Genomic DNA, 12,995 nt, shown 5'->3' on the forward strand with positions numbered 1-12,995 from the left:
CTTCACACTTGCCCAGAACCATCTCTGCATACAAGAGATTTGTATGACAGATTAAAGTCAGTTTCGAAAATTGGTGTTAGTACCCAAAAAAATAACTTTTTTTTAAAGTTATTTTTCATGAGCTTTACTCGGGCAGTCTTGAAAAGCTCCCATTGGCAGCTACGGTGAGAGATGCATTTTCAAAGCTCAGATGGCAGGGGTGAGAGCCCTCTTCACACTGATACCTGCTTTTCAACTGAGGTCCTTACCTTGTCAATTCAGCCGAGATGCATTGACAAGCAAAAACTTGTGGATATTGCACGTCCGTTCCAAAAAGGATATGAAAAATTATGTAAACATGCACTGAAAGGACACTAATGTGAAACGCCAGCAAAAAGTGATTCATAAGTCTTTGAGAATGCCATTGTCCTCAATTTCGCAGTCATAGGTTTACTACTAAAGAAAATGACAAAATTCCAGTTTAATTTTGTGCTGAAACTGTGATGCAAGTGCATCGTAACACCACAAAATTTTGTTGCATCTTGGCAACATTTCAAATCTAAACCTGCCATCTTATGTCTGCGGCTCCCTTTCAACACAACTCAAGACCAAACAGATGCTGCCAAAATCTATGACGTCACAAGTTGCTGTAGAAACTGAAAAGCAGTGCTGCAGCCAGCATTTTCCTTTTGCACCTGTTCCAGCTTCTCATGGTGATAGTGGCATTTTCGGTCCGGTGGAATAATAATTTAGTTATGCAAGTGAAATCGTTTTTCCCTTCAGTGGCCCTTAAAACTTGTTCCTCACTCTGCTATCACTGTTACTTGATTCATGCAAGCAACCAGTCATCCCATATTTTGATTGCCACGTATGCAACCAGGCACTGAAGTTTTCAGGCTGCACCCTCATTACAAAATATGCATCACAATCTCAATCTTGTCAAGTCACAGGATCACATTTTATGATGAGAACTCGTCCAAGAATTTACAGGGATAATGCTGCTGTTTTGGGGGGGAAGTCTGGTAATGCCGGCACAATTTGTTGAAGGCTTGCATATGGCTAGTTTTTAAACACAGCTGGTTCGGTAGTCTCTCGTGAAGCTTCAGACAGCCCAACCAGGTGTCCCAAGCTGGCGTGGACCTCTACAGCAGCCGCTACGACAGCCGCGTGCAAGTGTGAAGTGTACAGACTTCACCACTGCACTCGGTAAACACACAAAATTACACAAGGTTTTTTGAACCTGCTTTTATTTTTTTATTATTTATAACAGCGCTGCAGCATGCCCTCCCAAGGTTTGCTCCTCCAAAACCGGCCGCTTGTCCGGTGGCTTTCTAATCTCTCGCTAGTGTTGTCTCCTGTGTGTGCGTTCAATGTGTGTCTGGCACGCTTGTGTGTCTGTCTGTGTGTGTATATATATATTTATAATATATATAAACGGGTTCCTTCTGCTCCCCTCCCCCTTGTTTGGGGGGCTTGCTGAGCCACCCGAAAGTTGGTCGGGATGGCAACGGCTACTTGTGGAAGGGACCGCGGGACCAAATCACGTCTGGTGGTGCGTCCAGCTCTGCCAAGGCTGCAAGGAAGTGCCATCATGAGCAGAGTAAATGCAATACTCTCAAACATAGCAATCCAGTAAGACATCACTGGAATAATTGGACCTGCTAATTCAACGTACAGATGAGTATTTTTCTGGAAGTGACAGTCATTTCCTGGGAGACCATACTTGAAAAGGGGCCACATCAGTCTTTTGGGCACTCTGAATGAGTGCTTGTCAACATTTTTTTGGGGGGGGGGGAGGGGGGGGGGGTTAGGTGTCTACAACTATCACTTATCACAAACGAAGCCAACAGGTGCCATCAATCATATGAAGATCCACCAGTTTCAGTGAAGTTTAGCAACATAATCTCGCCCCATGTTGTTCCCAAGTGCATTGCTAATAACAAAAACCCAAGCATTCCAGTTATGAACGGCGCAACAAGGCACACAAAATTCAAGTGACACCTATCACTGTTGCAGAGTGAAATCTGCTGCAATCGCTTGTATCACCTGTTATCAGAAAATTTTACATGGCCGCCCGGAAGACCACAGATCGGCTTATGCCAGTTACCATAGTTTTGTAACAATATGGCTGTGGCCAGGCTGCCATCTTTGGTTAGTATTGCCCCCATTACATTGCTCTCCATTCCACCAACCTTAGAAAAAGGTACAATGAAATTTCACTCAAAGGTCAACTCCGGCAATTTTCCAAGGTCAATGTGTCGCAATGAAATTTGCTCGGTACGCGCTCCTGCACACTTCTGTCATTTATGCAAAACAGGCTAGAGAGATGTGCAGGTTTCTTGAAAGAATTTTATTTATTACCTCGAACTGCTTACTTGGTTCCCCAAATTATTGGCCATGTTGCATGTGACATATACACATACATGTGCAAACCATGCGAGGAATCGACAGCAGACGACACGAAGGAAGGTTTAAAGGGGTACTGACACCTTTTTTCGAAGGCGAGTTTACTCTGCCATACAAATCTCCTGTCTGCAGAGACGGCTCTGAGCAAGTGTGAAGCTCAGCAAATGCTGATAAGATATTTTAATTTGATATTAAAGTAAATTTTTCCATGGCGTACCTACTGACATCGACACTAGCTTGACGTCAGGCTACAGTGCAAATTCTGGTGACTTCACGCAGCAGTCTGGCTAGTTGTGATGATGTTAGGTACCAAAACTTCGAAGATGGCCGCTTGTGCGTCATCAAAATTTCCAAAATGGCCGCTTGTGCGTCACCAAAGGAGCCACGGTGCGGAGCGGCCGTGGAAACGTCACTATATATTGTGCGAGCACGTGATGAGATGCTCATACCGTGTTGTGACGTCAGGGTACAGTAGGAACCGAAACTGCTTTTAAAAACATACTGTAATTACTTTTACAGGGCGCACTCGCGCTTAGCACTACCTTTTCTAGGCCCGTGAGGGCTTGACCTTTCATTTGACGAAAAAAAAAATGACAATTGAAAATGTTCGTGTCAGTACCCCTTTAAAGGCAAAATTTCAAGGGTATACAAGGTTGTGCTGCAACATGTTTAGCTTCACAAATGCGGGGCACAGTTCCTGAGGTGTGCCTTGAACATGCCAAAGCACTGTGCTTCCTGTTGATGTGCCTCTTGCTGATTTAATGCAGTCACGTTCACAATATTTGCCCGCCGCCAGCACTGCCTTTCTTTTGAACTTAACGCAACAGCACAGTAAAAGCTCGCAAAGTCACATCTCATAATTCCAATTCAAGCTATGTGGCACGGTCCAGCTGAACTCCAATAGAACTTGATGTATTAAGGAGCTCATTAGTGAGCACGCAGATCGGATCCAACATAAATCATTTTGAACTACATGCCACCGTGCCCGCCCTCACACTGGCAGTCACCCAATAAGCGACAGATGATGAGACTTGCTAGCCATCATCATCCTCTGATTATAATCAGTGACAGCGACTGCGAATCTCGAAGGCTATGCTCTGTGTGGCTGAAAATACGTCCTGGCTGCCTTGCACATGTACATGCATTTATGGAACTCATTGGTTACAAAGGCATCCCTAGTCCGCTGCAGCATGCATGGAGGCAGGCAATTTTTGCATTCATGTCTTATGTTTGGCAACTCTTCAGCATTTCCATCATGTCTCCAGTTGCAACATTGAGGTTAAGAAGCAACATAGTGATATGATTGCTGAAACCTGCAAAACTGTATAATCTGCTACAAGCCTGCATCAAGACATCAAGGCATCAAGACATCATCATTTTGGCTGTCTTTTGGAGAAAGAGAAGACTGCAAGTGCTCAAAATGAGTTGCTGCAACATGATGAGCGCATAAAATAACAGTTGTCAGCTTATAAATGCGGCTTGTTAATGCAAGTTTGATTACCATTGCCCATTGCAATTACACAAACGACTACTACAACGACTCGTGTTCAGCTGCATGCTGCATAGTTGCTACATTGCAGAGCAACACTGCACATGGAACACTTGCTTGTGTACTAACGGCTTGCAGCACATGTAAACATGTAAACCAGGCTTCAGAATTGTTTCTTGTACAAAACGTCTCAAGTAGTCCTTTATTTCACGTTCCAAAGCCATGAGATGAAACGCTTGTGCACTGCACTCGTGCAGCTCTCAAGCGTGCAATTGGTGAATGAAGTTGCCTACAGTGTTACCACAGAACACTGTGGTCCCAGAGAGCAGCAGAGTGTTTTAATGGTGGCCGGCATCTGGGCCTCCTACTTGCGTTGGATGACATCACAAACGCATGCTGCTGGCCGAGTGCCACTGAGGAGATGAGGCATCCAAGACTAAGAGACAACGTGGAGGTAACAGCAGGTGGCGAAGGAGGCCTTATTCACCGGTTGCATGCTTGAGAGCAGCACGATAAATGTGCGTTGAGCGCTCCACCATGCCGCTTTTTCCATATTTCGAGGGCTTTCTTTGCAATATGGAAAAAAAAGGACTATTGTACAGGAAACAATTCAACTGGTGGTTTCTGAAGGTGCCCTACAGCTCCGCGTACAATATTTGCGTCTTCAGCCAATAATTAAAAAGTTGGGTAAGCAAGCATAATTAATGCTAGTTATAGCCCGAGTATCTATCTGTAAGCTAGTGTGAATAATACATGTTTAGTTGAATTGGCTTCCGAAGCACATTTCATTTTTAAAGGGACACTAAAGGCAAATAACAATTTATGTCAGAGTGAAAACTCAATGTATGACGTCTAAAACGGCAATATTATTATACATTACCGAGAAATTAAGCTAAATGTATCACACGATGAGCGCCACGAGCGGGACATTTTGGAAATGATCCCGATGACGGAGAGAGTCCGACACAATCACTCGTAATCAAACTAGCTGCAACAAAAAAAGAACCTTCCGTGCATCAAGAGACGTAATAAAATGCTGCTTCTTCGTTTCTGTTTGATTTATGGAAAAAAGAACCTCTTTGGCGTTGCCACGGGGAACGGCGCGTGTGGTTCAAAGATTTTGTTTTCGCCCACTGCGCTTCGCCCGGCACCCTGCTTCGCCCACACGGTCGCGTCTCAGCGGTAGTTTCGGTATCGCATACTGCAGCGTGTGTTTTGCGCGCTCGTGAAAGTTGCTCTGACAGAAAGTTCGACAAAATGCCGCATGCATGTGGTGTTGCCGGATGCCCGAATGGTGCACGCCGCCGCGCAGTAAAGGCGGGCAACGTTGGGCACAGCAACAGTGACGTAAGAAAAACCGCTTTCAGGCGTGTGAGCTGAAGTGCGCTAACGGGATGCGGACCACTAAAACGCGATTTTATTTCAAAAGAAGCACTTCCTTGGCACAAAAGTAGCACTACGAGGTTTCTGGACAGCTAATTCAATAATCAACGTCGGCTTAATATTTGCCTTTAGTGTCCCTTTAATGTCTTGGATCCAGTTACCGTACTTACATGATTGTAGGTCAACTCATTTTATCTAAATTTGAAATCCGAAGCTGCGGGTTCGACTTACAATCCACCTTTTTCACAGCGTCCCCACGCATGCGCTCTCCCGTAGTGGAAAAGTTACGACACGTCTCATCATCTTGGAGGCTTTGTTTCTGGCAATACCAGTTGCCCACGCCCCTACCGAACCCCTACCAAAACGGCAGAGGGCAGCACAGGAAAATGAAAGAGGCGAATTGAAACCGAAACTAGTACTGCCAGTTACGGCAGGAAAAAAGAGAAATCAGGGACGTTGTAGCACGGTTACATCATGTTTGCATGCCAGCTGTACCTGTAACATATCGTATCACCTGCACCCTCAGCATCAATTCGCGGAAAATTTTCTAAAAAATGATCCCCACATATTGCTGCGAAGCCAGCTTCCCTGCATAGCTGTGAATCTCTGCCATGAAGCCGCCTTTGCACACTGCAATCCCCCCCCCCCCCCCCCCCCCCGCTTTGTTTGTCTTGACCTTACAAACACGTTTCGGGGCTAGTTAATGATACACTCTTGAAATATTCCAGTGTAACTTTTTACAAGGACAGGACAGAGAAGTGCGTGACAGTCCAACTATGGAGTCAGCACCCATCTCGACTCCATAGTTGAAGCCAGTTTTTTAATTAAAAAAAATTTTGCTGTGCGGTCTGGGGGGGGGGGATCTACCTTCAATCGTGTAAATACAGTACGTGGGACAACCTGCATACGTTGACATGGAAATACCTTGCTGCAGCTGAAGTTACTTTGAAAAGAATTATAAACGAAAACTTGTTAATTAACTTCATCATCCTTATCCTCAGGGCAGTTCTTCATATGCAAAAGTTGCAGGCCATAACAATTTATGGCATACCCATCTTTTAGAAGCAAAAAATTTCATGTAATTCAAGAAATTGGGCATTGGATTTTAACGGGGATATTGAAACAGGGCAAACTGGATGCACAGAAAAGATGGTCGCTATGTTACGTCAGACCGGAACTTCCAGAGACAAGAAACTGACGAAATTTGAAGGAAGGTACGTTGCAGCAGAATCTAGCCAGGAAAAATGGGAAGTTGTCTGAAATATGTAAGTGAGCTGCTTCCACCCGCTATATGGTGCCTATTTTTTTCTTTCTTAAATAAAGGCGCAAAGCACTCTTTCGCTTCTTACAATGTCTGCAAGAAGAAGCACTGCAGCGGCTGCTGCTCCCGTGAAAGAAGAGGCGGCAATTGCAGTTCTGTTGCACACAGCATCAAAAATCCAATTCGCTGGTGACAAGACACTACTGTGACATGCACTCATTCACAGTTCGTAACTTCTTAATGGAAAGTTTCGGTCTGACATAACAGAGCGGCCACTTTTCCTGTGGTTTGCCCAGTTAAATTATCGCCATCGAAATTCAATATATAATATCTCAAATTACGGATGACACCCAATAACTTCCCCATATAAACAACTGCCCTCAAGTTGACAATAAAAAAGCCAATTAAGTTTTTGTGAATTAGTCTTTTCAAAGTAACTTAAGTTGAAACAAAGCATTTCCACCTCAACGTAGAGTTCGTCTGTAAAGACAACTCTAGGACTGTCAAAGAATTACGATTTGAAAGATCACTAGTGTGTAAGCATAAAGGAGTCCGTGCATGCCCGAGGACCAGCCTTTCCGAACTATCTTCATGTAAAGCAGACCGTACGCACATCACATTTTAATAGGCATTTTTAATCCACCTTTTGTAACATCCAGCTGCACATGTGCAGCCCTAGTGGCAGAGGGCCAAAGCGGCATGCGCACGGCCGGTCTGGAGGCGCTTGCTTTCTTCCAGACCGCTTGTACGCCTTCCTCGTTGACTACCAGTCTGGACCAGCCACGAACCCAGCTGTTTTTATCTGCTCATGTGAGCCACAGTACGAACCTTTGTTGCTATTTGGAGGAAGACTCCACACATCTCTCCGGCATTCTAGCTCTGTCTGGTCTTTCTTAACAAGAACTTGTTGCTGGGCTAGTCGTTCAATACTTGACGACATCTTCATTTCAGTGCTAAAAAGACAAACACATGAGAGACAACACGACAAGCGCTTGTCCTGTTGTCTCTCATGTTTGCCTTTTTAGTGCTAAAATGAAGATGTTATCTCATCTTTCATTTGTGTATTACTATTCTTTTATTAATGGCTTAATGACGAAAGCATGCGTGCTCACTTTGCACGTGAAAGGGAAACCTGGACAGAATAACAAAAAACCCGAAAAGCCAAAACAGAAGTACACAGAGCAAACAGCCATGTGTGCATATCTTGTGTGTTCAGATAAGATGTAAACGATTTGAAGTACTATGTACGCTACAACGAAAAAGCAGTAAGCTGCCCTTTACATCTAGAAAAGCAAGACTAGCAAAGAAAACAAAGCAGTTCAGAACGAACCAGGCGAGCATGCAGTTAACGAAATGATGTTGAAAAACATCATGTTCAGTGCTTTTCATGCTGCGAATGTTCCCTTTCTGTGTGCACCAAAGAACGTTAAAGAATACAAAGCTTTTGCAGGACTAAATTTTCTCTTTCTGTGTTGTGCACAACAGCAGTCTTAGTGCAAAACTCTTATAGCTGACCATTTCTGCAAAGTGCACTTCACACCTATTTTCCGCTTATTCCTGTCTCAAAAGTGTTACAGTTGAACCCCTTAATAAGAGACATGCACCGGGGAGAAGTTGTTGATCCTTATATGAGGTGTCTCTTATAAGCAGGGTCCTCATTTTCTAATCAACCCCTATTTTGACATAGGCACACTGGTGACTCTTACATCAGTGTGCCTTGTTTAAACGGGTTCAACAACGTATGAAGGGGTTCAACTGCATCAAAACACCAACCAAACTTTAAGGGACGAGACAAAAACAAACAAACAAAATACAAGGCAAAAGCACGAGCCAACACCATTTAAAAATATTTTTTGCAAGTTTTCAACCTTGCGGGGGGAGTACGCATGGAAAGAAAAAAATCACAGCTGTTCACTGAATGACACACATGGTTCTGATAGTATATGTGCCCTTCTGATGTAGATCTCTCGGCCTGTGGCAGCACCGACAGACACCATAGGTGTAATGGCGATGTTCTCTTTGCTGTGCCATTTTGCTGACTCTGTAGTGTTCATAGCTCTTTCTAAAGTGGGAGGAATGATGTCTAAATATGCCAGTGCTACACACATGCTGTATACTACTTTGAATGTGAGCCTGAAACTGCTTGCGCTCGCAACTTCCTTTTTCAGAAAAATGTTACCATGCTCATGATGACTGCACTCGTCCTTGTTCGATAGGCATGATTTCCTTTTGTTAATGTATATTCCTATAAGCGGTAGCGATCATGCCGTGCTTTCTTTTGTCTTCAGGTTTCAAATTGACGTTCTCTTATGTATGAGTAGCTTGTCATGTCATTATCATGCCTTATAATAAACAGAATGATTATTTGAGTGAAATTGCACGAACTTCATTTATTGCGCAAAAGTAAAATCATCTTCATAACATCAACACTCTATGTCTGTAATAGAATAATTTTGCACCTCACCCAGCGCAATTCTCAGTTTAAAGTCTCATCTATTATGCTACCAAGATGAGTACTCACTCATTCTAATAATAGTGCCGTGTTCGTCTTCTCCATAATACATCGAGAAATAATCTTTGTTATTTAAAGACTTGTAAATTATGCCTATATTGAAAACGTGGCAGCTAGGCAATACTGTTTTCTTAGAATTTTTTATGGATAGGAAACCATCGTGTGTACTACTAGTAGTATTCATATGACCATGGGAGCTTTGTGATAACAGTACGTTCTTTAAACCAAGAAACAAAAAGGAGGCAGGATCACCCCACCCCGCAAGCTCAGAGTGGCAGCCATGCAACACTTTTTGAACACAGCCAGAAAACACTGCCAATCAGTAGTCGAGGTGCCTGTGAACACGTCAACCGAATATAACAATGCACGCAGCAAGGGATTTACAATTGCGTTTCAAATACAGCTAAAAATTGCTCGCGCTTTTTTCGCAGTCCAAACTGCGTCACCAAGGGGAGGGCAGGGCCACTGGCTGATTTGGGCCTTCTTGTGCTGCACAGTTATCGTGGACGCCACATACCGGAACTGTGCTCTGCTAGAAAATATATTATGAAATTACATTAGTGCGCTCTTGATCACACCGAAAATGAGCCGATGCGTTTGAGAGAGAAAAAAAAGAGAAGGTTAGGACAACGTAGCTTCTTGCTGCTCTGTGTTGACTCGATGTTTATTAAAGTCACGACGCAGCGCTTCACTGCACCACCCCATGATGGTGCTGCCGTCTCTGCAAACAGTAGCGAGCACGGTGGGGCAGAAAGAAAGCACACGTAACGAGTTTGCACCAAGAAGCTTGCCGCAGTTTATAGTGCAGTGGCTAGAGCCCCGTGTTTCAAGGCAGGGTAGTTCGAAGTTCAATTGCCCAATCAGGTGGCTCAGCCAAAAGTTTTCTTTCAGACTTTCTTTTTTTGTTGTGACCTACTCACATGCCCCTTTAACACGCATACTTTCCATTAAGGAAATGACACAAGTCAATTCTTGGTGGACCAAGGCATAAAATGCTTCCAAGTTAAAAAGAGAGAGAGAGAGAGAGAGCAAGCAAAAGAAACAATGGGAACAGTTTGTAGGATCTTGAACACAGCATAAAAGAAGCAATGTTAGTATCACAAGGCTGAATAATGAACATAATCAGGAAATTGGTTGAATTTTCTGTTTGGCAGCGTGCTCAAAGACCCCTCAAGGCAAGTCAAAATTTCTACTGGACATGTGAAGAAGGAAAACTTAAAACAATTAAGTGCTCGTCATAGTGGAACAATGTTAAGATGGTGGCCATCTAGTTGGCAGAAAAGAAAGGTTACTGGAAACCATAGGTGCACTGACGTAGGCCTTCCCATTGTACAGCCGATTAATGCGGTTACTTAGCACATCACGACCAATGTAAGTAACAATACTTTAGTGGCTCCAGTTATTTCCGCAACCTAGTTTTGCATAAGGCTGTTGACACGAAATCACATGGGTGTCTCCGACAATTTTACATCGTAACCTGTGCAGTCACTTCTTGGCAAATGAATACAGCTAGACTGAGCATGAATGAGCTGTCACAAGAACAGCTGGTGGTATAGAGGAAAGATCTTGAAAGCACGTTGGACAGAGGAAGCTTCTGAGATAAAAGCAGCAAATGAGAACAGCATGCATAATGAAGGACAACAGGCATAATCAACAGAAACAAAGAGGCAGAGATAGTGAACGTACCAACTTGGCAGTGGCCACGTGGGCGTGGTGAGGTGGCTGCTGCTGTGGGTGGTGGGGGTGGTGGCCAGCATGGTGGTGCAGAGAGTCGCCAGGCGCACCACTCATCAGCTTGTGCGGGGACCAGGGTGTTGCATCCTGCCAAAAGAACAAAAATCCCTTAGCAAAGCATCATCATCCTCCTCAGCCTGTTTATGTCCACTGCAGGACAAAGGCTTCTTCCAATGATCTCCAGCTTAGCCTATCCTGAGCGAGCCGATTCCATTTTATCCCTGCGAACTTATTAATTTCGTCACTCCATTTCGACTGCATTTCCCATCCCTTGGTAACCATTCTGTAGCTCTTACTGTCCACTGATTGTCCTATGCATTATGTGGCCAGCCTAGGTCCATTTCTTTTACTTGATGTCAACTAAGGATATCCACTACCCCTGTTTGTTCCCTGACCCATTCTGCCACCCTCCGATCTCTTAATGTTACTGCGATCATTTTTCGTTCCACTGCACGATGCGTGGTCCTCAAATTTTTCTCTGGTTGCCTTGTTATACTCCAAGCCCCATATGTTACAACTGGCAGCATGCAGTGATTGTACACTTTTCACTTTAATGACAGTGACAGATTTCCTGACATTATTTGGGAGTGCCTGCCAAATGTGCTCCAAGTCCATTCTTATTCTTCGGTGAATTTCCTTTTTATAATTATTCCCTCCTGTTGGTACTTGTCCTAGGTATACATATTCTTGCATACACTCTAAGGAAAACTCCAAGTAAAACTGGCAAAATTATAACAGACTGTTACATAAACCAATTAATATTGTGTATGGCAAAGGAAAACAAGCCCTTAAAATTAACACTTCTTTCCTTGATTCATAAACGAATTAAAGTGGCCAACAGCTGACAAGAGAAGCAAGCATAAATTATGTAACGACACATTTCTTTATTAAGGAATTTCTGTTTGCTTCTAAATTCTTTTCTTCTCGATCCATTTGTTAGCTACATACATGAATTTATGTTAACGCTTATTCCTGCACTTCCCATAAAGTTCAATATACTTATATTTTATTTAAGGCTGTGCGAATATTCGAAATTTCGAATATTTTTCAAATAGTGTTTGCTATTCGATTGGATTCGCACTGGAATTTTACTATTCGAACTTCCCAAAAACAAATAGTCAACATCCGATTAAAAGTGACCCCTTCAGATTTTCAATATGCTTCACCTCATTACACTCGTATTGCCGCAAAGCTGCCTTTCAAGCTCCGTTACGGTCGAACTTGGCCAAGACACAGTCAACGTTCGATTGGAAGTGGTTTCTAGATTTCCAATATGCTTCACCCCATTACACCCCGGTATTGTGGCAAAGCTGCCTTTTAAACTCCGTTACGGTCGAACTTTGCCAAGACACAGTCAACGTCCGAGTAGAAGTGGTCCCTAGATTTTCAATATGCTTCACCTCATTACACTCTCGTATTGCGGCAAAGCTGCCTTTCAAGCTCCGTTACGGTCGAACTTTGCCAAGAGACAGTCAACGTCCGAGTAGAAGTAGTCCCTAGATTTTCAATATGCTTCACCTCATTACACTCTCGTATTGCGGCAAAGCTGCCTTTTAAGCTCTGTTATGGTCGAACTTTGCCAAGACAGTCAACGTCCGAGTAGAAGTGGTCCCTAGATTTTCAATATGCTTCACCTCATTACACTCTCGTATTGCGGCAAAGCTGCCTTTCAAGCTCCATTACGGTCGAACTTTGCCAAGAGACAGCGAACGTTCGATTGAAAGTGGTCCCTAGATTTTCAATATGCTTCACCTCATCACACCCACGTATTGCGGCAAAGCTGCCTTTCAAGCTCTGCTACGGTCGCAAATGTATTAACTCCAGAAAACGCTGGTTCCAACATGGAGATGAAAGATGTGGCAGAGGTGGGGGCTCAATTAATGCCGTTTTGGACCTGAAATTTGGGCAGGAAGTCCAAAAAATCGGAAGCCGAAGCTTTTTAGCATCCAAAATTTTAGATGTTCTTATATATCGACATCTACGAGGCAGATTTGGAACTCCGGACTTGAAGGGAGCACACTCTTGTCCGCCACATCAGTTGGGCCTCCACGGAAGTTGAAAGAGGAGGAGAGGATGAGGAAATGGCATCTTTGCCTATCATGTGCCAAGTGTTGTCGGCAAAACTTTGGTGGCACCAAATCATGTACATAAATAGAATTCGGCCTCTACATTGCCTCATTCTTGATAAGACAACTACGAAACACCACCCCGACAGTGCTTCATCAACCTAG

The 12,995-nt window shown here is 43.7% G+C and overlaps 1 protein-coding gene across 6 annotated transcripts in view; it reads right to left on the minus strand.

The window, feature by feature from the left end:
* Positions 1-1,208: 1,208 nt before the first annotated feature.
* LOC119391221 (ankyrin repeat and KH domain-containing protein 1) overlaps positions 1,209-12,995 on the minus strand; it is a 204,064-nt gene continuing 192,277 nt past the window's right edge. For all 6 annotated transcript variants that reach the window (XM_049414348.1, XM_037658948.2, XM_049414346.1 and 3 more), the window contains 2 exons: positions 10,717-10,851; positions 1,209-1,552 (listed from right to left, as the gene is read on the minus strand). In XM_049414348.1, coding sequence (XP_049270305.1) covers positions 1,520-1,552; positions 10,717-10,851 — 168 coding nt within the window. In that variant the 3' untranslated portion in view covers positions 1,209-1,519. The remainder of the gene's footprint in view (positions 1,553-10,716; positions 10,852-12,995) is intronic.

The sequence above is a fragment of the Rhipicephalus sanguineus genome, chromosome 1, assembly GCF_013339695.2.
Source record: "Rhipicephalus sanguineus isolate Rsan-2018 chromosome 1, BIME_Rsan_1.4, whole genome shotgun sequence".
Lineage (NCBI taxonomy): Eukaryota > Metazoa > Arthropoda > Arachnida > Ixodida > Ixodidae > Rhipicephalus > Rhipicephalus sanguineus.